The sequence below is a fragment of the Chinchilla lanigera genome, unplaced genomic scaffold (assembly GCF_000276665.1).
Source record: "Chinchilla lanigera isolate Chin_1 unplaced genomic scaffold, ChiLan1.0 scaffold00026, whole genome shotgun sequence".
Lineage (NCBI taxonomy): Eukaryota > Metazoa > Chordata > Mammalia > Rodentia > Chinchillidae > Chinchilla > Chinchilla lanigera.
The window spans coordinates 21,904,003-21,930,682 of NW_004955427.1; the positions used below are offsets into that span (position 1 = coordinate 21,904,003).

A 26,680-nucleotide genomic window follows, 5' to 3' on the forward strand; every position below is an offset into this window, starting at 1 on the left:
TTTTAAACTCCCCAGGGGGTGGGTGAGCCCTTTGGACTCTTCTTTCAGCGTACTACAGTTTACATCCTATTTCTCTTCTGCCAACTTTTGGCACATTCTATCATTGTGGCCATTTCTTTGAGCTGTAGTTGACTTTGGAGGACTAGCTAATAGTATGGCTGGATTGCTGTGTTCTTAGTTAGTGGGGGTCAGGGGTTGGGGAAGGGTTGAACAGTGTATTGCTTCAGTGAGAAAAGGGACCTGAGGGCCTGAGGGTGGGAGACAGTGAAGGGACAGAGCAGTAGTTGCTTTCTTGTTTGCTGCATGGTAGAGGGGCGGAGTGGGTTTTGAATAATTTTTGAGTGTCTCTCATACTCTCTTCTTCTTTTCCTGTATTTTTCTTTCTTCTTCTGATTACCTTTAACCTCTGTAGAAAGTGAAATGGAGTGGACAGAGATCACAGTCAAAGTTGCCAGATTCTTGTTCTTTTGGTTCTGACTCTCATTTCTAGGCAGTATGTATAAGGATGTGCTTTGTGCCTTTCAGATCATGAAAAACATAATCAGAGACTGTTTGGAGATCACTGAGAGGCTGTCTTTTCAATCAATTGCATTTCCAGCCATTGGAACAGGAAATTTGGGATTTCCTAAGACCATATTTGCCGAATTAATACTTTCAGAAGTGCTTACATTTAGTAGCAAAAAGCAGCTGAAAACTTTACAAGAAGTTCACTTTCTGCTGCATCCAAGTGATCATGAAAATATTCAGGTAAGGTCTGCACTGATTTCTGACTATTCTGGCAACCTTGGTTTGGAGCCCGATGTTGTCAAATATGTTCTTGATCAGATAGAATGCTTCTTTCATGTACTCTTCAGACAGGAATGTAAGAGAATAGTATTGACTAGTTTTAGCATGAAAAGTCTCAAGGAAAATTATGGATATAGAAAAAATTTAACTTCTTATTCCCACAAATTCCAAACACACACAAAAATAGATATACTTTAGCAATTTATTTCAAAGAACAAGATTGTTTTTGAAAGAGTAACAACCACAATACTGTATCATGTCTAAAATAAGTTGAGTGTAATTCTTTTACTTGATAGTAGAGTCAGTGTTTCACAGGGACATGGAAAATTTAATACATATTATTAAAGTGTAGTTGTGGCCCTGTCAATGGGAAAAGGATGGGATACAAGTGCTTCTGGTTTCCATGGCTGGGAATAAAGTAGACTGTAGGTGAAGGATGTGGGCAGAATGAGTGGAAACATCTCCATGTGAGCAGGAGAGTCAGGACCAGAAGTCCATCTCCAGTCTGTCAAGTTAGCTTATGTTTCCGGAACATCAGCTGTGGGCGAGCCACTGGAGTTGATATCATGGGAGCAGCAGAGGCATGTAAGCCCTCATTCCTGCCCTCCAAATTTTTAAAATCCAGTAGGGTAGATGGCACTGACTGTTTGGAATTCTGTGATATTGCAGAAATCTAACAGATTGGAGCAGGCAGCCTGAGATGTCCATGGATCGATCATTGGACCATCTGAATTTTTAGGTCATACTATTTCTTTTTTTCCTGGATCTAGACACTACCTCTAAGTTCCAAGGAAGCAAGTAAATCTAGCCTACATCTTACTCAGGCAGACACACCACCTGAGTAAAATATATAGTCCATTTACTTGGCCTGTATAATTACAACTACTTCTACTCAATAAAGGAGTTTTAGCAGTTTCCCTCTGAGGATGTAATGTGACTCATGGAACAAGGATGTAGCATGTACTTTCCCTCCTATAAATCATAATTACTTTGGGAGATAAGCTCTATACACACAAAGCAACTAAACTAGAGACATGCACTGCTGAGAATTTTTGAATGAATGGCTGGATAGATGGGGTGTAAGTTCTGTGACTCAGCCCTGAACCTTGAATCTCAGTTTTCTAAGCAGCCCCAGGCTTCATTTTCTTTCCTTATTACTGAGTACTCTGCAAGTATTCTGCAAAAAGATTAGTTTTTATATTTGCCTTAAATGTTATTCAAAAATACTATGACAGGCTGGGTGTGGTGGTGCACGCCAGAATTGGAAGGCTTAGGCAAGAGGATCAATGTGACTTCGAGGCCAGCCTGGGCTACAAAGTGAGTTCACCACCAGCCTGAACTGCACAATAAGACCCTGTCTCAAAACAGACCAAATAGTGCTACTACTACTATGACTTCTCTATATGTGGCTATTACACATTTAAGATTTTTTAAAGATCAGCAAAACTTATTGAGATGTTTATAAGTGGAGGCCTAATGGAGCTTACAGAACAGTATCTGGTGGTGTCACTATGGTGTCAAGATGTGATTTATTTGGGCTATTTATAAAATTTTTTTGAATCAGTTGTTAATGTTTAAAAATTTAAAATTTTACATAAAACTCTAGATGTCCAAAAATGATGTGACCTAAAGACTCCAATACTCTGGCGCACTGGGGCTCAAACATGTGGAACCTTGAGCTTGTCTTTCTCTTAATGCTGTTTTTTACAAATTGGCAAGTTATTTGCTTTTACTGATTGTGAAGATCATACATTTTCATTGCAGGAACTTTGAACAATACCAAAAAAATATGTACGTTCTTTAGTTGCCTCTCATCCCAGTCTTTGCTACAAGTGTACTTTTAAAAGTAGGATTATATAATATAGAATTCGTGGGTTTTTTTTCTAAATTGTGTATACAGGCTCTAAAGCCCTCATGAGTCTAATTCATTCATTAGCTGAGGAGTGTAATTGTTGACACTGTGTTTGTTTCCAGGCATTTTCAGACGAATTTGCCAGAAGAACTAGTGGAAATGTTAATGACCAAATTCCCAAAGCTGAAGATAAGCAAGGTTCGCCAAAACTTTTAAATTGACAAATGATTTCTCATTGCTAAGTATTTGGTGACAGGTAAAAGATGACAGTGATGATGTTTTTGAAAAAAGAATTGAGTGATAAATAATGCACTAAATTATGTTCCATACACCTGAGCAGATTTGTATGACCTAGGGCAAAAGAGAAGGTTGACCAAGTTGTATACACAAACACTGTGTTTTTAAAGAGTGGTGAGATCACAACTTTCAAAGGATAATACAATATATATTTTCCAAAATAGACACATTGAGACATAATACCAACTAAATGTTTCTCTGTCCAATTTACTGTAGCTGCTTTTGGGTTTATCCTATTTGGAGTTCCTTGAAGTTTTGTTTTTAAGATGGGGTCTCACTATGTTGCCCAGGCTGGTCTTGAACTTTTGATCCTCCTGCCTCATCCACCTCCCAGAGTTCTGGTAATACAAGCATGTACCACATTATCCAGCCTTACTGAGGCTTCTCAAATCTCAAAATGTACGTCTTTTATCGGATTTGGGGATTTTTAAATTATGACTCACTCAATTGTTTTATTTTGCCCTGTTCCCGTCCATTTCCTTTGGATAGTCCAGGGGTCATATGGCCAAGAAGCCTCGCAAAATGTTGCCAAGGTCTCTGAGGAGCTGTCCTTCTCCCTGTGCTCAACTGTTTTTCTCTTTTCTTCTGATGGAAAATTTATACTGATTTACCTTCAAGTTCACTAAGTCTTTTGGCTATCCATTATGCTTCTGAACCCAAGCAGTGAAAGTTTAAACTCAGACAGTGTATTTTTAAATTCTAAAGTCTCCATTTGATTCTGTTTTGTATAGCTTTTTTATTATTACATATTTACCATATCTAATGATAATGTTCACCATCGGGAATTTATACCTGTACGCAATATCTCCATTCTTCTTTTTTTCTCCTCCTCCTCCTTTCTCTTTAACCCTTCTTCTCCTCCCCATTTACAGAAGCTTTGTTTCCATTTTTCCCCTTCAGTCTCTCATTTTAAAAAATCCTTTTACCCTTCCAGTCCTTCCCCTTCTCCCCACCGTAGTTCCTCTTCTCATTTGAACATGTTCCTCTTCCTTCCTAGTATCTATTCTCCATTTTGCTCCTTATTTATCTTTTGGGTTTCTCACACAAGAGAAGCAATCCAATATTTAAACTTGTGTGTCTGATTCATGGCACTCAAAATTATGGTCTTGAGGTGCATCCATTTACTTTAGAATGACTCAAGTTTATCCATCTTTATGCCAGAGCAGTACCCTATTGTGTATAAATAACATATTTTCTTTATCTGTTCATCTGTTGATGGGCATATGGGCTATTTCCAAGATTTAGTTATTATAAACTGTGCTGCTTTATGGAGCTCCAGTGGCACAATCAGTTAGCACGTAGTACTTATATAAATTGTGCTGCTATGAGCATGGATATGCATATATCATTATAGTATGATGCTTTTTAACTCTTTTGGGAAGATACCTAGAAGGGGGTTAGCTGGGTCAAATGGAATCTTCAGTATTAGCTTTTTTGAGGAATCTCCATTCTGATTTCCATGGGGGTAGAGGGTTCCTTTTTCTCTACAGCCTCATCAGCATTTGTTATTGGTTGATTTCTTGACAATAGCCATTCTTTCTGGAGTGAGACGGAATCTCAGTGTCATTTTAATTTCAATTTTTTGAATGACCAGTGATGTTGAAATTTTTTCATGTATTTATTTGCTGTTTGTACCTCTTTGTCTGAGAAGTGTACTCATTTCCAATGCCCATTTTTGAATTGCACCTTTAAATTTGTGGGAGGGTTTAGGTTTTTTGAGTTCTTTATGTACTCTAGATATTAGTCCTTTGTCTGAAGAGTAGCTGTAAAAATATTTTTCCAATTCTGTGAGTTGTCTGTTCACTCTGCTGGTGGTTTCTTTTGCTGTGCAAAATCTTTTTAACTTGATATGATCCCAGTTGTTGATTCTTCGTAATATTTCCTGTTCAATCAGAGTTTTGTTCATAAAGTCTTTGCCTACACCTATGTCTTCAAGAGTTTTACCTATTCTGTCTTTCAGAGATTAAGGATTTCTCTTTTTAATACTTACATCTTTGATCCATTTTGATTTTAGATTAGTGCATGGTAAGAGATATGAATCTAGGTCAGTAATAGTGAAGCTTTCAGACTTAGTGTCCAAACTGCAACTCAGAACCACTTATTTATTGCAAAGTGCCAACACTGCAATTAAACCTGAATACTGAGGTTTTAGTTTAGAAAACACACGATGGTGAATTGGCCCTCATGCCACCAGAGAGGGCTCTGCATGCCTGCTGCAGCACACACACCATAGGTTTGCCACCATGGGCCTAGATTCAGTCTTTGGCATGTGGAAAGCCAGTTTCCCCAGCACCATTTATTAAAGAGGCTATATTTCTTCCAATGAATGTGTTTGTTCCCTTTGTCAAAGATGAGGTAGCTGAGTGTGCTTGCAGTTGTTTCTGCATCTTCTAATCTGTTCCATTGATCCCTGGGTTTCTTGTTTTGCCAGTACCATGCTATTTTTATCATAGTAGCTTTGTAGTATAATTTCTTTCTTTTTTTTTTCGGTCCCAGGCATTGAACTCATGAAGTCACACGTGCCAGGCAGGCACTGTGCCACTGAACTATATCCCCGGTCCTTATAGTATAATTTCAAATTGGGGGTTGTGGGGCCCCTTGCCTTGACCTTGTTATGCAGAATTTCTTTTGCTATTTGAGATTTCTTCTGGCTCCATATGAATTTTAAGATTGTTTTCTCTAGCTCTGTGAGGTATGGCATTGGTATTTTGATTGGGATTGCATTAAATCTGTATAACAACTATGAAAGTATGGCCATTTTCACTATATTGGTTCTTCATACCCAAGAGCAAGGGATATCGTTCCATTTTCTGATATCCTCTTCAATCTCCTTTTTCAGAGTACTGTAGTTTTCAATGTAGAGGTCTTTTACTTCTTTGTTAGATTGATTCCTATGTATTTCATTATTTTCTGATAGTATTGTGAAAGGTGTTGTTTCCCTAATTTCTCTGTCAGTGAATTTATTATTTGTGTAGAGGAATGCTATTGATTTTTGAGTATTGACTTTGTATCCTGTTATACCACTGAATTTGGTTATTAAATCTAGAAGTCTTTTGGTGGAATTTTTAGGGTCTTCATGTCATCAGCAAATAATGATCATTTAATTTCTTCCTTTTCCTATCAATATTCCTTTTATTTCTTTTTCTTCTCTAATTGCTCTGGTTAATGCTTCCAGAACTATGTTGAATAGCAGGGGTGACAGTGGACACCCTTGTCTTTTTCCTGATTTTAGAGTGAAAGCTTTCAGTTTTTGGCCATTTAGTATGATGTTGACTGTTATTTTGTCATAGATGGCTTTTATCAGATTGAGGTAAAGACTTTCTATTCTAATTTTCTTTAGGGTTTTTTTTTTTATCATGAATGAGTGTTGGATTTTGTCAAGTGCCTTTTCTGTGTCTATTAAGGTCATCATGTGATTTTTGTCCTTGGTTCTCTTAATGTGATATATTACAGTTTCTGGTTTGTGTATGTTGAACTATCCCTGCATTCTGAGATGAATCCTACCTACTTATGGTGTATAATCTTTTTGATGATTTGCTGCATTGTGTTTGCTAGTATCTTACTGAGGATTTTTGCAGCATGTTCATTATTGGCCTGCAGCTCTCTTTTTTGGTTGGGTCCTCTCCGGGTTTTTCTATCAGAGTAATGCTTGCTTCCAGAAATGAGTTTGGGTGTATTGCTTCCTTTTCAGTTTCATTAAAAAATTTGAGTGGCATGAGGTCTTCTCTAAAGTTCTTATGAAATCCAGCAGTGAATCCATCAGAACTTTGGCTATTTTGGTTGTTAGCTTTTTTATTACTTCTTTAATTTCATTTACTGATGTTGGATTATATTGATTTTGGAATTTCTATATCTTCTTGATTCATCTTTGGTAATTTATATGTATCTAAGAATCTTTCTATTTCTTCTGAATTTTCTATCTTATTAGAATACTGTTTTTCAAAGTACTGATGATCTGGAATTCTGCAGGATCTGTTGTGATTTCATCCTTTTAATTCCTACTTGCATGGATTTGAGTCTTTTCACTCTTTTTTTGATAAGGTTGGCTAAGGGTTTGTCTGTTTTATTTAATCTTTCAAAGAACAAACTGATTCATTGATTCTTTGTATTGTTTTCTTAGTCTCAATTGCATTAATTTCTGCTCTGATCTTTACAAGTTCCTTCCTCATATGAGCTTTAAGTTTAACCTTCTCTTTTGGTTCTAGACCCTTGAGGTTAAAATTAGGGTATTCATCTGAGTGCACTATTTTTCTATGTGGGAATTCACTACCATAAGTATCCCTTGTAAGACTGCTGTCATTGTATCCCATAAGTTCCGGTATGTCAAATTGGCATTATTGTTTCATTGTAGAAACTGTCTAATTTCTTTAATTTCATCTGTGACCCATCAGTTGTTCAGAAGGGTATTATTTAATTTCCATGTGTTTATGTCATGTTTGCAGTCCATTTTATCAAGGCCCTGGCCTAGGACCACTGATCTCCTCCTGCTCAGGAGTAGGATGACAGAATAAAACACAGACAAGATATATATATATATATATATATAAATTACAAGGAGCAGCAGGATGGTCAAAGCCCAATAAGGACTAAGACCAATGAGACACAGTGTACTTGGCCTGTATTAGGTGCACAGCTTGATTGTGAGGTGTGCTAGTGGGCTGCAGAAAGCAGTGGGGTTGAACTACTTATGCAGTCAAGGTTCAAGAATTGAGGAAACGTGCATTTTTGGAAAAGCACACAGGAATAGATCATGGTTAATTAGTAACCTGGTTGTCTGCTCACTGTGACCACTGAGCTAGATGGAATTTGCATGAGTCAAGTACTCAGCTGCCAAATTGTCTTGCTTTGAGGCACCAGAACTTTACAGACCATTTGCTAGTCTATAGTCAGTTTTGGCCATTGGCTTAAAGATAACCTGTCCATAAGCCAGCCACCAGTCGTACCACAACCCAAGTAGGCCTAGGACAGACTCTTGATTTACTCTTGTGCCATTAATGTCAATCACTGTCTGCTCTGCACTGCATCAAGCTGGTCCTCAGCACCTTTTGCCATTCATTTCTAATTTCATTGCACTATGATCTGATTATACACATGGGCTAATTTCTGTTCCTTTGCATTTACTTTAGCATGTTCTATGAGCTGGTATGTGGTATTTTGGAGGAAGTTCCATGTGGTGCTGAGAAGAATATTTATTCTATTGTTATTAGGTGGAACACTCAGTAGATATCTGCTGAGTCTGTTTGTTCAAAGGCTTGGTTCAGCTCTGATATTTCTTTATTGATTTTTTGTCTAGTTGATCTATTTGTTACAATGGGCTGTGGAGGTCCCCCATTACAATTGTACTCATGTTTAGGCTTAGTGCTGTGATGGTCTGGTTCTGCCACACAAGTGTGTGGCTCTGGAGAGCAGAGGCCCTCAGAACTTTTTCTAGTTCATGTATGGAATTAGAAGATCCCCTTCTCCAGCTTCCAGCTTCCACCTTTCTCTGATCCCCCTTTATTCTCTGACTTGCAGAGCCCATTTTTCCAGGTCTTTTGGCCACAGAGACAAGGATTTTTCTGAATTCAAGCTGCCTGTTATATACCCCATCACTGCATCACCAGATCTGCCTTCCGAAAAAGGAAGCGTGAATGAATTAACAGGAATGCTATGTGTGCATATACATGGGGAAATGAAGGATCGCCTCCCAAAGTCTTCAGTTCACAGAGCCCCTTCCCAGTTCCTGGCCACAAGGACAGGCATTGTCTGAGAGTTTTGCTCCCTGTTTCTCACTTCCATTACTGGGCCCTCCCTGGAATCAAAGCTTGGGGAGAAAAGAGGAAAAATTTAAAAATAAAACCTAACGGGAAACACTCCCCTGTACAGATTGCTTCTTCAAGTTTTTACTCCTTCCCTTAATCTACCTGCTACTGTTTACAGAGTTCGTAGGTGGTGGCATTTTATATTTGGCTTGTTTTTTTTATAATCGTGGGAGCGTCAGGCTGTAGAAGGCTGTCTTCACCTCAGCCACCTTGGAGTCTATGTTTGATATTTACTATATTTTGTAATCTTATTCTGGAAACAGACTATTTCTGGGGCTCAGGGTATAAGTTAGAGGGTAGCACTCACAAAGAGAGAGAGAGAGACAGAGACAGAGACAGAGGCTGGGGATTTAGCTCAGTGGCACAGTGCCTGCCTGGCAAGCGCAAGGTTGTGAGTTCTATTCCTGGTACTGGAAAAAAAAAAAACCAAAAAAAAGAGAGAGAGAGAGAGAGAGAGAGAGACAGAGAGAGACAGAGAGGGCGAAGAAACTGAGGGGTACAAGAGACCTGAGCCATTCTTGCTTTTGCTGACTTGGTGACTCCTGTTTTTTCTTTGTAGGTTTCTATGGGACTATTTCTAGCCCTAATTTAGGAGTTCATGAAATGAAGATTGGCCCCATCCTCTTCCAGGTGGCCTCTGGGGATATCACCAAAGAAACTGCAGATGTGATTGTAAATTCAACATCAAACACATTTACTCTTAAAGCAGGTACTTCACGCTTATGATTTTGACTAGTTAATAAGTAACACGGTAGACCCTGCAAATGAGAGTCTCCATAGCCAAACTAGTTTGGATAAAATTGACTTGTTAACATGAATTAACAATGTTAACATGATTTGTACAGTGTTTCTTATAATTGCTGACAGTTACTCTATGGATATTGCTTGTTTGTGATTAGCAGTACCCAGGCTGTAGGATTCCTTCGGTGACGGGGATAGGTTTAGATAACGAGGCAGTCTATCTGACCCAAATGCACTGTAGTCACTTTTTAAAGTCATGTTTGTGACCGTTTGGATTTCCTCCTCTAGGGGTCTCCAAAGCAATTTTAGAATGTGCAGGACAGGAAGTAGAACTGGAATGTGCTCGCCAAGGTAAGGCACAACGCGAGGTTTTGGTCTTAACTGATAAGTGGAAGGCTGGGGCTGGGAGGTTGTGAAGAGACTAAGGACAGTCTTGGGATTGGGAAGGAATGCACTGATCTTATAATCACACATTTTAGGAAAGAATGCCCAGTTATAGAGAATTAGAAGTGGAAAGTAATCTCACAATTAAAAAGAGAAATTAATCCAAACAATTTCACCAAAGATAGTATTTTAGAAATTTCTTATTTACAAAGTGCTTCCTTGCCAAATCTAGCATTTTGCTTTCTGAACAAAGAGTAGATTAAACATCTAACGTTGTGTCTTTCTGTGTTTCCCAGGTCAACAGGGCAAACTTGAGTATATCATTACTAAAGGTGGATTAATGATGTGCAAGAACATTATTCATGTTGTTGGTGGAAATGATGTCAAGAGATCAGTTTCTTGTGTTCTGCAAGAAACTGAAAAACTGAATTACTCATCCATTTGCCTTCCAGCCATTGGGACAGGTTTGTAGCCTCTTTGGCTGTAAAGGTCAAATGCTAAGGCATCCACTTTCCCATAGATTTGGTGCTGAATGTTAATGTGGTGGGTGTAACTGAATCTGAGTGAGGGCCATGTGGTTTATCTAAGAGTGGACAGCTTTTTCACTCCAAGGCTGCCCCTAAGGAAATAAGCAAAACCTGTGGGTGGTTTCAATAATGGGAGAAAAAGTGATCTGGATGTATGGTGTGCGCCTGTGGTCCCTGCTACTGGGGAGGCTGAAGCAGGAGGATTGCTTGAGCCCAGGTGTTCTAGGCTAGCCTGGGCCACATAGCAAGACTTCATCTCAAAGAAGGAGGAGGAGGAGGAGATGGAGAAGGAGAAAGAGAAGAAGGAGAGGAAGAGGAGGAGGAGGAGGGGGAAAGTGAATTGGGATGTTGTGGGGGGAAAAGGGAAAGCAAGGGAGGGCGATAGAAGGGAGAGGTAAGAAAGGCATCCCTTCTGCTCTTGCATCTGCTCCTCTCTCTTTTCTCTTCCCTGCACTCCCTCCCTTGTTTAACCCCTCACCCCTTCCTCCACCCTTCCCTGCGAAGAATGTCACTGCACCAGCTTCCTGGCTGCTAGTGCAGCCCTCAACTCAACATCTCCTACATTGTAGAGGCCCCCCAGTCACTCAAACCTAGCAGGTCAGAACCGCAACTCTCTGCCTCCCTCTTTTGGCCTGCTTGGTGCTTTTGAGTTTGTTTTCCTCAAACTATGTGATGATCGTGTGATTCTTCATCTATCAGTGTAGTTTTCAGGTTGATCATTCGCTAACGGGTGCCCTTGAGGCTGTCTCCCCAGGAGCCAGGGCTCTGTGTATCAATGAGGAGCAGAGCTTCTGCTTGCTCTCTCTCAGGGAGCTCAGCAGCCCAGGAGTGCGGGGCGTCTGAGTGGTCCCCACAAGGGAGGTCTCAGCATGGGAGCTCTTGTTCCCTTGCTCAGGAACCTCAGCTTGAGTTTGTGGGCTGGCATTCCAGGCTCTCCAAAAGTCCAGTCTCAATACACTTAGCCGTCCTTGTCACTTTCTGGATCTTCTAATCCTCTGACTCATATTTTGCTTCCTGTAATTCTACACCATGTCTCCTGATGTTCCTAGATGGAGTGGCATAAGTCTACTTCTCTATTTCCAAGAGTATAATTAATGATCCTTCCATGTTTTTTATTCCCCTCGTGGTACCATCCATTCCTAGCAATCAGCCAGCATTACCTTTGTCTGTGTTTCAGGCTAGCTTTCTGCTTATCTGTCTTTTATGGACACCCGTTCTCTGTCTCCATCTGTCTGTTGCTGCTGCTGTTCCTATGAGACCTAGTCTTAAATTACTCTGAGCCCAGGAAACAGCATGCCTGGGGTGGCACAGAGCTTTCCAAGTAGTCACTGGGTGGAGTCAGAATGCGAAACACAAGAAGGAAGTGGCTTTCATGTTTAGGCAAGTGCTCGGCCACATCCCCAGCCCTCCTGTCATTTTTATATAAATCTCTGAGTATTTCTGGGTTGCTGCCTACCTACTATCTCTCCACTGGCCTGGCTGCATTGCTGGTCTGCACAAATAAGGCAGGGCTAGCAGGCTGTCCTCACTTGTCCTCGCAGCTATCTCTATCACTACCTGAGCTGGGCTTTAAAGCTACAGATGGAGGTGCTCGGCCCTAGCGTGGTGCTTACAGGTCAAATGAGGACTATGATCAAGACGACCTATGGGAGCAAAGGAAGCAGCCTTGTCCCTTACAGACCCTGCACAAGGTGGGAGGAGATGAGTGGTCAACAGCAGCCACAAGCAACTTAAGCTCAGTGCAAACCCAAACTCCCAGTCATTGTTCCCCCCCAGAAGTCCAAGCCTTCTTCTTCTTACATCCTCAGTCATGTGAGGAGCATCACTTTCCTCCTGGCGTCCTTGACTCCACCCTCTTTATTACCACTACATTCATTAGTGCATTAATGGATTTACCTCAATATTAGATTCAATATTTTTGCACTTAGTCATAGGAAATAGAAAGAGGACTAAGGAAAAGGTCCAGGCCACAAGGACCATCAAGTCAGGCATGTAAACGAATCACTGCAATGGTGTGACCCGGGCTATGGTGAAGGCATGTGGGTGGAAAAGGTGGGGGAGGCAGGGTCAAGGATTAACTCATTTGGCCACTAGGTGCTCCTGACTTTTCTTCCTAAATGCCTCCTCAGAGCCTGCACCAGACTCTTCATCCCAGCCTCCTCTCTCTGTTCAGCACTTGTCTTCTGTCTAATCTTTTATGCTGGCTTCCTAACTAGACCTGTATCCTCTACTTCTGTGCCTCCTCCAGTTTGACCTCCAGGTTTATCTTTGTCTCCTTGATCCTAGCCAGAAGGCTGAGTAGCAATCAGATTCATCTTTCTCAAAAAACAATGTGCTGCCTGTCCGTGACTGTCTGAGCATATGCTTCTGTGGTGCGAAGTTCTCTCTGGCAAAGCGCTTCCTTCAGTTTTCCGTACTTCACCTGTTGAACACCTGTCCCTCCTGCCTGTCACTGTGTCCTCGCTGAGTGGCCTGTGATGATGGGGCATGACAGATGTTTATGGGAGAGTATCCAAATGATCTGGATACTTCCATTTAAATTCTTCCAAATATCATGGGAAAATCACAGCTTTGTAAATAAGAATTTCCCTCTTTTTCGGTTCATCAGTTTTTTTAAAAAACTGATGAACCGAAACTGAAGAGAGTCTCTTAGTTAGTTCTCTATGGGGTTTGCTACATTCCCACAGTTGTGTATATAGCCAAGTTGGGGAGGTCTGCTCTCATTTTTTGCAATTACTGTAGTGGGGACTACCGACAGGGTAATCTGAATGGGCTCTTAATTAACACATCAGCTTGGCCAGGAAGCTTTTTCATCACCTACCATGTGACTGTGCCAGCTGCCATTCATGTGGGACCATCTTCTTGGCCAAAAAGGTACTTTTCATGAACTTGCCTGTGCAGTGGTTTTCATAGCTTGAGAAACAAGATGCGCGTGCTGGAAACATGAGGGTATCTGCTCAGTGGCAGCCTTGAGCCCCACTGGTCAGCTAAAATTTCAAGTAGTCTGGGAGTAAAGACTTCCTGGAGACTCAGGATAATTTGTATCCAAAGGATCAGAGATTATTACAAATAGCTTACCATGCTGCGTGCTTTACACAGTTATTCTAGTTTAAATCCGGTCCCCTAAGATACTTGGGAGCGTATAGATGCATAAAACCACACAATGACACAAGAAAAAACATGTTTTTCTCTGCTGGGAGCTGTATCAACACATATTAGTATCTTTTGCCTCTTACGGTTCTTTTGAGGACATTAGTGAACTAAGAAGACGAGTTACCTGCATCCTGTAACTAAAGGAGCACAGTGATTTGGAATCACCCTAACAGGCAAATAAGAATGTCAGAGACCAGAAGTTAGGCTTCAGCGTCCCTTGTTCCTTGCTGGGTGGTTGACTTCCTGACATCCTGGAACAAAAACCCCTTACTGCATCTAGGACTTCAAGTGTATCTGCTTTTACTTACATTGTTAGAAAAATTTGCATGGATGAAAGAGTTGGGACTTGGCATTTATTTTGTAAGAACTGGTATTCCTAATTTTCCTTTTTATATTTCCCAGTTGGGCTTTTTTTCTCCAGTCATTTTTATTATTTAATTTTCCAGGAAGTGCCAGGCAAGACCAAAATAAGGTTGCTGAAGCTATACTTGATGCGATTGAAGACTTTGTCCGGAAAGGATCAGTTCAGTATGTGAAGAAAGTTAAAGTGGTTATCTTTCAGGCCCCAGTCCTGGATGTGTTTTATGAGAACATGAAAAAAAGAGAAGGGTCTCAGCTTTCTCACCAACCATCAATGATGTCTAAATTTGCCTGTGAGTGCTTTATTTTTATGAAATACATGTTCCTAATATTGCGTTTACATGGGAAATAGCTAATCTTCCTTTTCTCTTTAGCCTTGCTTGGTCTTTCAAAACCTTCCATAAAAAAGAAGCCCTTGTTTTTGGAAAAGAAAACAGAACTGGTGGTCTTCCAGGTGTGTGGTGAAAACCAAAACCGTGTGGACCAAGCTATCAGCTGGTTAAAGGCCCTGATTACAAAGGAGCAGTGCTCTTACACCAATACAGATGAGTGCGTGAGAGATTTCGATGAGAAGGAGTATAAGAAACTGAATGAGCTGCAGAAGAGGTTAAATATTACCGTTTCTCTGGATCAGAAGAGACCTTTTCTGGAGGTTTTAGGAATTAGCAGAGATGTGATGGAGGCTAGGGATCAAGTTGAGGAAATGATTAAGAAGGTGAGATTGGCCAAAGAAGAAGAAAACAGGGCAGACTGTATTAGTGAATTTATAGAATGGCGATATGGTGATGATACCACTTCTCGTCATTTTGACAAAATGACCAATCTGCAATTGGAAGATGCGAGGAGAAAAAAGAGCAAGAGCACCTTTGTCAAAATTAAAGATCGATGCTACACGGTAAACTTCAAAGACTACACTGCCACGAGTCCGGATGGACACATTTTAACTGTTCAGCGCATCACAAAATTTGAAGGTGAGTTAAATTTTCATGCTTGTCATCCATTTCACACCTGCTTTGGACTTACCAATCATTGTACATACATCAAATTTTTAGGTAGGTAAGACTCAAGAAACGTTGCTAGAATACACTAGAAAACTTGGGTCTCTGAGTTCAAAGAACCTGCATTATGGCCAGGAAAACAGCACGGACGTGCTTAATAACCCAGGGACGCTGAATGAATAGCCAAGCCTTGAGTTTGTTCCCATCTCCACCACTTATAAACTGGGAGGAGCCAGTTCTGCTTGGGAGGTAATGGCTGCTTCAGCCAGAGGAGGGAAAACTATAGCCTTAGAGGAAAAGTAGCCCAAGGGTTTTTTAGAACAAAAGTGCAGAAGGACAAAACAGAGGGGACAGGCTGTGACCAGTGCCCTCTGTGTGTGTGTGACTGATGACCAAAGCAGGATCAGAAGTTTCCTTCCAGAAGTCACTCTGCTCTGAGAAGGTTGCTTAGCATAACGTCAGGGAGCAGCCTGAGATTCCCTGACTGCATCTGCTCCCCAAGAAGGAAAGCTTATCTTGTGTAGACCGCATTTCCAGCCTGCAAACCACATAAGCCCCCTACTGGAAATCAATGACTTGGTTTCCAACGTACTATATTCATGAACAAACTCGTCAGATTTTGAGTAAACCTGCCTATAGTATTCTGTTTAACAAGGTAGGAGATAGAGCTGTTCCCTCAACATGTCACATAATAAAGCCTATCACCCACCTAGGTCTTAAAGAGGTTGTGGAGGGGAGCTAGAAGACAAATGGGCGTACCCTGTGGCGGTGGTGAGGCAGTCTGGCAAAAATCCACGCATAAACAAACCAGGAGCTACTGTTTAGAACATGGCATGGAAATAACATTTTGTTACATTATGGGAGTGGGGGCTGAACAGAAAATCTAGATGAGGTGTACTGTACCATCTTAGCAGGATCAAATTTAAGATGCAGACACACAGGCTCCACCCCTCAGAGACTCCGATTCCATATATCTGTGACATTTCTTTTTTCTTTTTTGGTTCTAGACATCAAACCCAGGGCCTTGTGCATGCTAGGCAAGCTCTCCACCACCAAGCTACACCCCCAGCCCCTTCTTTTTTAACTAACATTCCAGCTGGTTCTGATATGGGTGGGCTGTGGTCCATTCTTTGGAATACATTCTCCTTGAAAGATAAGGACCTTCTTGAGCATAGAGAGTTAGGAGATTGTAACACGAGGACAGAGAGGAGGCTCAGTTTTTCAGAGCATTCTGGGAATACATGGGAGCCCTCTCCTGTCTGCTTTGCAGTTGACCTTCCTGGGCACTGGAGTGACATGAAGCAGCAGAAATTCTGTGTGGTCCAGCTGCAGCCTGGTGATCAGGAATTCGAAACGGTGGCAGGAAAGTTTCATCAGACTTGCTCACATTTTGTCATTGAGAAGGTAAGCCTTCTGCAGATCTGGAGTTTCTTGATGGTGGAAATAAGTGATATCATGGTCTTGTATAAATGTCTTTCAGATGCTTCTTAGCACTTTTCTACGCAGAATTAGAACGTTTATAGTAATTAGATTGTAGATTCTTAAGGTCATTGTAATCACTGAGTCATTAAGATTTTTGTATCAGTTATACAATATGATCTTCGATGGCAGGGTGATGTTAGAATAATAAAGACATGCCGTATCTACTTTGTGGAGCAAGCTAATGAAAACTCAAGGCCCTGAGTTCAAAGTTGGATTTGATAACCGGTAAGCGCACCAAAGAGACACATAGAGGCTCCTAATGAGGATTCCATTCTTCTGCTCCCTATTTGCAGGCCGATGGTGCTTAGTACCTGGGTAAATTTCATGGCTCTTTCCTTGTTTATCTCAATTATTTTCACGTCTTCCATTTTAAATGTTATTAATACTGCCCTTTAGAATCATGTTTTTCCCTGACTTCTGTGCCATAGAAGAACAGGAGGACAATTTGTCAAGGACAAATGCACGGCTGTGTAGTATCTCCAATACTTTCATTCTTTTTCCTTTTATCTGATTTTCCTTTCATTACCACTGGCAGCTGGATGTTTTTGTTTCCCAAACCCCCAGTTCTGGTTTTACCCACAGGGCTTACACTTGGCTCTTCTGTCTCTGCACTTCACGAGGAAATGTTTTAACTTTCATGGCTTCAGTTATTATTTCAATGTTGGTGGTTCCCAATTCAGATTCCTAGGAACCTGAATTTCCCTTCTTACCATTTTTCCTAGGAACCTGAATTTTCCTTCTTACCATTTTTCCTTCTTACCCTAATTCTGTCCTTGGTTCCACCACTTTCTGAGTAAAGTCAGAGATCTTTAAATACTTTTCCTTCATCCATCGCAGTGGATGTAGGAAAACCTACATTCTTTGCCAATTTTCTCTTACTCTCTATTGCTACTGGAACCACTCTGTTTATTCAAGTAGTTAAGCACACAATTTAAAAAGCATTAGTGTCCCACAAAGATATATACCGTATCATTAAATGAAGGAGAGCCAGGGATGTAGTCAGGGGCACAGTGCCTGCTAGGCAAATGCAAGGCCATGAGTTTGATTCCTGGTACCAAGAAAGAGACAGAAAGAGAAAGAAAGAAAGAGAAAGAAAAATGGATAAAGAGAAAATGGAGCCAGGAGCGGTGGCACATGCCTGTAATCCCAGCACTCAGGAGGCTGAGGCAGGAAAATTACTGAGAGTTCCAGGCTAGCCTGAACTACATAGTGAGACCCTGTCTCAAAAAAAAAAAAAGAAAGGGAAGTAGGAAATTAAGATAACATAGAAGTGTTGCTAGTCCACAAAAAGTATATAGCATGAAGTCCTACACAGCTGTGCATTTGTCCTTGAGCTTCCTAGTGCACAAAACAAGGAAGGAAACACCTAGCACACAACTCATAATGTCCATAACAAGAAAAAGCAAAGCATTTGATAGGGAGACTCAGCTCTTTACAGTACTGAGATTGTCTCTTGAGATAGTTCTCGTGTGGACCAAGTACTGGAGAATACCTTTAATACCATCTTTACTATACATTCAATATGAAATTTGTATCACTTTTAAAAAGCATCCCTTAATGTAAACCAGTTGAACAAAACTGATGCCTGATTGAATGAAAACCATTCTACAAGGCACCAAGATAATGGGATGAAGGATGCAGCTCTTTGGTGGCCTAGTTGTAATTACAAAAAGTATTTCAGATTCCCATTATGGACCACTGGCAAGCTGACTGGCTCACAGTGATGTCAGTTCAGACTGAGCAGGAATAAATGTCCCAGTGGGTTAGCATTGTCCTTGATGGATCCCAGAAGGCCTTCCATGTATTGGCAGACCCTGGCCAGAGAAATTGTTTCAACATTGTATTGCAGTAGATCCCTGTTTTCCAATAAAATCCTAAGTGAAATTGCAGTACATAAATCAGATATAAGGAGAGGTAGGTAGACCCGTAGGCAGCTCTGGAGGTTCCTGGTCATGTGAAAATCCCAGCATGAAAAATGACTGATCTGTCACCCACCGGCACTGTTACGTTTTATGATTAAGATTTTTAACATCTATAACCTTTCCACTCAGGTTCCACAGTTTTGCATATTATCTCTTTCTTCTGTTTTTACTGAAGGTTTGAAAGTTGCAGATACCATGATGCTCCTATTTTAGTATATATTTCCTAAGTAGGAGGACATTCTCCTAAATTACACAAGTACCATTATACCATAGAAAAACACATTTAATGATATCAAATATTATTGAATATAAATAAAACTTCTCCAATGGCTCTAAAATCTTTTCTTTTATTTTAAAGAGAATTAAAAAAAAGAACAATAGCAAAATGCCAACAACACAGACAAAAACAAAACAAAGAAAAAACAATAAGAATGATACAGGGTTTCAGGACAAAATGATAGGGATTAACGGTGGTTGTTATATTACATACTTTTATCTTCATTGAAGTTGGTCCGATTACCAGATGTAAGAATGTAAGGTTGATCAAACCATTAAAGAGAATAAAAAATTATAAATGATACAGAGTTTCATCAAACAAGATGATGGGAATTCAACAGTGGTTGTTAGACTGCATACTGTTGTCTTCAGATTAGTTCTTCAGATTACCAGATACGTTTACAAAACTGGTCAAAAAAAAAAAAAAAGCATTAACTGTTCCTTTCAATAAACCATTAGACATCAGCAGTACAGTTATCCCAGATATCCTTCTGTATACATATATTTCCATTCCTTCTTTCAAGGCTCAAAAAATCTTATGCATCCCCCAGTCTGGGTGAACATGCTATATTTGGTTACTATGTATTTCTCCTCTCTTCTAATATAGAATAGCACTCTCACTTTTTTTTTCTTTTTTGTCTTTTTGACGCAGGGTCTCACTATGCAATTCAGGCTGGCCTTGAGCTCACTTTGTAGCCCAGGCTGATCTCGAACTCGCAATGATCCTCCTGCCTCTGCCTCCTGAGTACTGGGATTACAGGTGTGCACCACCTCTCCCAGCTCACTCTTGCATTTTTGAAAATTATTTTTCATGAGACTGAACTTTAAAGAGCTCAAGTCATTTCTATTGTAGAATGTCCCACATTCTGGATCTTATGTGCCTTGATATTTTGAGAAGAATTCAAGCCTTTTTTAAAAAATGAAAGTCTAGTCTTGTCTGACTCACTGTAGTGTCATTTCATTTATTTCTTTATCCTCTTTATTTCTAATAAACTGGGAGTTAGTTTTATAGGCTTCAGTAAGTTCAGCTAAAAATAATTTTTTTTTGGCAATACCTCATGGCAATACCGCAATACCTCCCATCAGGAGCCCCTCCGGCAAGGTTGTCCCACTGTTCATGATGGTGTTATCCAACAACCTTTTGCCCTCCCATTTTAACATCCTTTGATGGTCCTTGCCTAAATCCATCATCACACTGGAGGCTGCAAGGAGATTTTCTAATGCTGCCATTTCTTCTATGTTTGTCATCTGGCAATTTTTCAAAGAATAAATTTTCTTCCCTCCTGCTTTTTAGAAAATTAAATGTTGTATTTAATTACAGTGGTTTTTTTATTAGATGCACAAATTATCCCACCTATCGAGGTAGTAAGTTGGCTCCTATCTCTTTTGATGACTGCATGAGTCCTGGAGCATTTCCCTGCTTTCGGGCACAAGGTCTGTCATGTGCACCCTGCACTTTACCTGCCCCAGGCCAGAATCAGCATTTTCCTAGAGGCCTGGACTCCTGGCAGAGGGGACTGGTGGTCAGAAACCAGGAGCTGTGGGCTGAGCATGCTCACTGCTGCTGAGGTGCTGCTTCCAGACTAATACTGAGGGCCAGGGATATGGCTCAGCAGCATAAGTGCTTGCCCAGCAAGCCTGAGGTCATGAGTTTGATTCCTGGTACCAACAACAACAAAACAAAAACAAAAACAGACTAACGCTGAGAAAACCACGAGTCCATGTTCATGTTTTCCTGTGACCTGTAGTATTATGGAATTTTTCTCACTATCTTATATTTTGTCTTGTTCTTTTTCCTGTACAACAGAAAGTTTGGTTCTTCAGAACAGTAATTTACTTGTTTTAGCCTACAGTATACATAAAATTGTTTTAAAATTACAATACCAAAATTATTAGTAGTAATTTAAAAATAGTGACACTAGCTTTATTACTGTTAACTATATTTTTTCATTAGTTTTCTTTTAACCTTTTTATAGCTATAATATTTAAGATGTGTTTCTTAGTAGCAACATGTACTTGAGTTTTCCTTTTTATCTCTTAACTGGAGTAATCTATTTACTATATTTATTATGTATACTGGTGTATTTGGATTAAAATATTCCACATTAATCTTTGTTTTTCTATTTAGCACACCTATTTTTTGTTCTTTTTTCTCTTTTTCTGCCTTCATTTAGATCAAGCATTTCTATTATTCTATTTTCTTTTTTTTTTTTTTTCCGGTACCGGGAATTGAACTCATGACCTCGTGCTTGCCAGGCAGGTGCTGTGCCGCTGAGCTAAATCCCCAGCCCCTTATTATTCTATTTTCTTCCCCATGAGATTGGTGGTTATGTATTCTATTCTAATTCTTTTATTTATTTATTTTTACTCTAGAAGTTATGTGTGTTCTTGACTTATTAAACTCTTACATAAATCAGTATCCTTATCGTCTCCTACACAATGCAGTGATCTTTGAATGCTTTAAGCCACATTTATCCCCCTCCTGAATTTTGTGTTACTTTTAACAGCTACCAAAATTATTTACCCTTTCCTCCCACTGCTCTGCAATGCTTCCTGCCTCTCTGTGCCTCCGCGAGGGTGATTTGGCCTGGATTTAGTTCTTCTCACGCAGTTTGTGTGGTAGTGAATTCTCAGTTTTTGCTTTTCTGCAGGTGTCTCTATTGCACCTTCATTTTGAAGTATGTTTTTATTGAGGGTAGAATTCTGGACTGGCAGTTGTTCCTTTAGGCATGTTGAAGAACTTATTCTACTGTCCTCTGACTTTATTATTTCGCTGTGTATTTTCTTTCCCTCTGGAATCCTCGCTTATCAAATCCTTGTCTTGAAACAGACTTTTTTCTCCCTTACATCTTCTAGTAGTTGTGGGTGAGAGGGTTGGTCTGATATAAATAATATACCTGGGCCAGAAATCTGTTTCTAATAATAAACCTACTAAACAAAGCTTAAGATTGAATTTATTTGTAATATTTTTTGACCTTAGAATTTATTCCATGGGGAATATTGATTCATTACTGTGTTCAAATTATTTGAGAGTTGTGGGTATGTCGCAGAGATAGAGTACTTGCCTGGCCTGCTTGAGGACCTAGGTTTGATCCCTAGCAGCAGGCCAAAAAGAGAAAAAAAATGTGTATGTGTACCTGTGTATACATGTTAGGGATGGAAATCAGAGCCCCATCACTTAGCTGTACCCCAAGCCTTGAAAGAAGTATTTTCTTGGTGTGGTTATTACATTTTAAAGTCTAAGAAAGAAACTCTGCAAATTTTAAAATGAAAAGGCTAAAAAATGGAGAATGATTTCAAAACTCAAGGAAAAATTTGAAGCCTTTAAAAATTGAGTTAAGTTAGCAAGATTTAAGGTACATGGAAACAAAGTGGGACGTAGTTTAAAGACTGGAAATTTGGCCGTACGTAAAGAAAAAGAGGAAAAGATAAATCTAATAAATTATGAAATTTGTTTTCTTTTATAAAATAAAAGTATTTTAAATCAAATCAGATGGACAAATTACCTGGTAATGCTGAGGCTCTGAACTAAAGGGCAAGTGGGTACTGTAATTAAAAATAGGAGTCACAACTAAGTGCCAACAACAGAGAAACCAGGTGAAGTCAGGTAACAGTATCAGGCCTGAGAGCCCCGCAGAGCAGAGCAGGATGCTGACGGTGCGGAACCACTTCGGCCACCACTCACTCCTCCCAGGGCAGCTTTCTCACCTGCATGGTGAGTGGGGGAGTTCAGAGGCCGACCCGAGACCAGGGAACCAGCTGGCTTTCCCACAGCCCCCGCGGCCACTGCTCGAAGGCAGCCAAAGGCATCACCACTTTGTTCTGCAGCCAGATTCCCACCTGTCAGGGTTAGTGCTACGCCCTTACAAGCGAATTCCCTGAATTTCTTTCTTGCCCAGATGCTCCGGTGCCTCTCTCACTATTAGAACATGGCCAGGTGCTGGGTGTGGTGGCAAAGGCCTATAATCTCAGCACCCTGGGAGGCTGAGGCAAGAGTGTCACAAGATCAAGTCCAGCCTGGGCAACTTGGTGACTTAGCAAGACCTTGTCTCACAATAAAAAAAAAAAAAAAGCTGGGGTTGTAGCACAGGATGACGGTCTTGTGATCAATGGCTAGCTCAGCAGGCATTCCAGGAACACTGGAGTGGCAGAGGCCGTGACAGAGCCAGAGCCAGAGCCAGGTAGGGAGCGACAGGAGAAACTGGAGGGGACACAATAAGCAGCCACTGGAGAGGCTGGGGCAGCCTAGTCCAGATGATGAGTACTTAACATGCTAGACATTGTTTGCTATTGCAGTGCATAGAAGATGTCAAAAGTTGCACCAACACTGGGCCCAATGCCTGTTTTTATGATAAAAACACTAGATCTAAAAGATTTCTGGATACTGAAAGCTGCCACGTGGCAGTGGATTTGCTGTTGAGTTAATCTTTATTTATGAAAAACAGTGGTCACGTTTTCTTTGCCACATCTTGGCAAGTGCTCTTGGCACTGGCACGATGCTCCTCTTTAATAATCTGTAGATTGAGAGGATCCAGAATCCAGATCTCTGGAATAGCTACCAGGCAAAGAAAAAAACCATGGACGCCAAGAACGGCCAGCACGTCAACGAGAGGCTGCTCTTCCATGGGACAGACACTGACTCGCTGCCTCAGGTCAACAGGAACGGATTTAACCGCAGTTATGCTGGGAAGAACGGTAAGGAAGCGGGGACCGGGCTGCCCAAGGAGGTGCCAGCCCTGAGGACCCAAGGTGGCAAGGAACGCTGTGGATTTACTGTGTCCCTGCAGTTGGTGTCCAGGGTGCAGCCCAAGTTTCAGGCCGAAACACTCACTGTATTTCATCCAAAGGGGGCTGATGGGGCTGTGAGGTGGGAAATTTGACTTTTAAAGATGAAACCCTCACACAGTGTTTAAATCTAACTCCCTTTCTATACTATTTGACATGTTGGGCCAACATGTCAAAATATACACTAAATTGAAATTCTTAAAAGTGTTTTGTTTTTCTCTTCACAGCTGTGGCATATGGGAAGGGAACTTATTTTGCTGTCAATGCCAACTATTCTGCCAGTGACACCTACTCCAGACCAGATGCACATGGGAAAAAGCACATGTATTATGTGCGAGTACTCACGGGAAAGTACACAAAAGGACACAGCTCATTCATTGTGCCTCCTCCGAAGGACCCTCAAAATCCTACTGACCTGTATGACACAGTCACAGATGATACGAACAACCCCAACTTATTTGTGGTATTTTATGACTACCAAGCATACCCGGAGTACCTCATTACTTTTACACGCTAACATTTTGATTTCCTTCCTGAGAGACATCATTCATAGCTAGTTATATAAAGTTTCACCCCGTGCTCCTGACTACTGACAATTTTTTCTAAGATCAGAAGATCCTTTTTTTGTCTCCTCCACCCTCCTTTGCCACGCTGGGGATCAAACCCAGGGCCCTGTGCATGAAGCCAGGCACTCCACCACTGAACTATACCCTCAGCCCAAAAGATCCTTCTTTGTCACTGAAATCAGACTTCACCGAAATCAGACTTCACCGAAATCAGACTTCCCTCAGTTTCTTTTTCACAACAGAAATGAACCTATCTTGAGAGCAAATAAATTTGAGAATTTAAATGAGATAAGTTACAGCTGTGTGTCCACAGTGCGTGCACATCAAAGCTACGGGACAAGAGCAGGTGTATATTTTCAGGAAGGACAGAATAACAGTCCTGCAGGCAGAAGGGATACAGTCATGAAATTGTGGCCGCTGCTGGTGGAAAGTGACGGCTGGAATCGTGCCGGGATGGCCGAGGGCTGTGGGGAGCACCAAGACCGCGGCTGCCATCTTCCTGAACAAGGATGGGGCTGATTCATGCTTTTGTCCTTGGGCTGAGGTCTGTGCCTGTGATGTGGATATTCCATAAATGTTTGATAAGCCAGTTAAGAATGAAATAGCCTGGTCAGACCGCTACCCGAAGTAGCAATCATCTCTTCAGACTTATTTGCCTCCAGCTGAACATATCCATGACGGGAACTTCTTTCTTCAAAAGCAGCCCATGCGCTGGGCCTGGACAGCCGCAGCCAGGGCTCTGGGACTGCAACGCACGTTTTTGCACCCCACACAGGCTGGACCCTGGGGTTTAGCTCACTGTCTGTGCAATTGTTCCCCTAGAGCTATGTGGCAGCCAGAAGGTCCTTTCTAATGTTAAACCCAAACCTGCTTTTTCCACTGCCCGGTGAAAACAATGGCTCGAGTGCTACATTTTCAGTGGAAACCTACTGTGCTACCATTAACAAACTCTAAGGTTATTAAATAGCTTATTTCCTAAAAGTCAGAAGAGGAAAAAAGAGAAAAACAGTTCATGTAATCTAACGTGGACAATGTGTATCTCTATGTTAACCATCGTTTAAAAAAATAAAGCAGATAATTTCCAAAAAATAGCATCGTTCCCTTGACAGCCTGGCTTCTGAAGAACTTTTAAAACCTTGCACATAAATAAACCAAAGGAATTAAAGTGGTCGTATTGCTAATCTGCTAACTCAGTAAAGCTTTTTTTTTAATACTTATAAAATGCAGGTTCAGACATCACTTACTGAGGACCTAGATGGTGCCAGGTAATACAGTAGGTGCTTCACATACATTACTCGCACAGTCCTGCGAGGTGAGAATTACGCGCACATGTTCCGGCTGAGGAGACATGCTCAGAACCCAAGTGTCCTTGCCTCACATCAATTAGGCAGGAACCCTGCGAGCCAGGAAGTCTCGTGACTGTACATCGAGCCTTTGGTCCCTCACCAGAGAACACGGCCCCCAGAGAATGTCGCTACCACAGGACATCTGACCTGATCTGCGGAACACCTCCCTATTGCTTTTTTCCTTCTGGCTTCGTTGTCGGTAGGGTCTCTTCATTTCAAATTCTGTAAGCCTAGAAGCCAGAGCTTTCTGGTGTGGAGCCGGCGCGGAAGGCGCACTCGGACACGAGGGGGCGCCAGAGGACAGGCGCGGGCCCTCGCTGCCCACCAGGAGGGGCCCTCGCCCGGGGTGGAGCAGGCCGAGGACGGACTCCAGGTCCGGAAACTTTCCCTGCTGCTGTCTGTGTGTAAGTGGACGGGCCAGGCCTCTTCCTGGCTTAGGAGTGGCTTCCTAGCCACTGGCATCTGAATTAAGCACGAACACTGAAGGTGTGGAATTAGAAAAAAAAGAGAAACTTGCTCTGATTTGCTTTTGTTCTGCAGTGGTTTGGCTACCTCAGGGCAAGGTGTGTCGCACTGAGGAAAAACGATCCATCCGGTCAGGAAATATTATAGTTATCCCTGATCTAAAGAAATATCAAATATGTCATTTTCCTTCCTTTTCAGCAAAGTTACTTGAAAAATATCAGTTGGTCAAAACCATTTTTCTCCTAAAAAGCAAATACAGGGGAAGCTTACAAATGAGCAGTGGTCACTGATGATGAAGAGTGCGCGAGACAGCAACAAGAGACCCTTAGAGCGCTAACATTCACCGGAGTTTCAGGAGGGGGCGCAGTGTAGCTGGATTTAGTAAACCTGGAGGGAAAACCGACCCTGGCAAGTAGCCCCTGCCGGAACAAGCCCACTTGAGCTGGGCAGGCTTGGTGGGCGGCCAGAGGTGTGGCAGCTATGGTACAGGAGGAGGCAGCGTGGGCTGCAAGCGGGGCACGTGCAGGCGAGACTCCGGCTGCCCAGGGTAGCTTTCCTGGGCCTTGGGGCACTGGCTCACAGCACAGCCTGGGCTTCTGTTGTCCCTTGCTAACCATCTGTGAGTCATAAATGTGCTTCATAAAACTTGTGTGCGTGGGTGTTTTGTCTCAGTGGACTCAAGACCAGTTGGTAACCAGTACATGGGCCTGCTTTGTGGTCAGTGGGTGACAAGTGCCCCGGAAGGGCCGTTTATCGCTCTTTCTTTCCCTAGGCAAGCTCATGTAACAGCACTGTCTCCCTCTGAGGTCCTAGAAGCCACATATCTTTGGACTCCCTGACACCTTGGGTGCAAAGACAGAAGGGAGGGGCAAGCAGTCAACTCATCACAAAAGGAGACTTCGAGCCTTCTGTTATGTGCGTGTGTGTGTGTGCGCGTGC

The 26,680-nt window shown here is 41.5% G+C and overlaps 1 protein-coding gene across 2 annotated transcripts in view; it reads left to right on the forward strand.

Annotated features, from left to right (window-relative positions):
- Positions 1-25,095, forward strand: part of Parp14 (poly (ADP-ribose) polymerase family, member 14) — a 50,118-nt gene extending 25,023 nt beyond the window's left edge. For both annotated transcript variants that reach the window (XM_005386519.2, XM_013515129.1), the window contains 10 exons: positions 526-747; positions 2,761-2,836; positions 9,296-9,445; positions 9,766-9,828; positions 10,158-10,325; positions 13,988-14,194; positions 14,276-14,872; positions 16,170-16,303; positions 23,100-23,274; positions 23,592-25,095. In XM_005386519.2, the coding sequence (XP_005386576.1) occupies positions 526-747; positions 2,761-2,836; positions 9,296-9,445; positions 9,766-9,828; positions 10,158-10,325; positions 13,988-14,194; positions 14,276-14,872; positions 16,170-16,303; positions 23,100-23,274; positions 23,592-23,881 (2,082 nt within the window). In that variant the 3' untranslated portion in view covers positions 23,882-25,095. The remainder of the gene's footprint in view (positions 1-525; positions 748-2,760; positions 2,837-9,295; positions 9,446-9,765; positions 9,829-10,157; positions 10,326-13,987; positions 14,195-14,275; positions 14,873-16,169; positions 16,304-23,099; positions 23,275-23,591) is intronic.
- Positions 25,096-26,680: the final 1,585 nt, after the last annotated feature.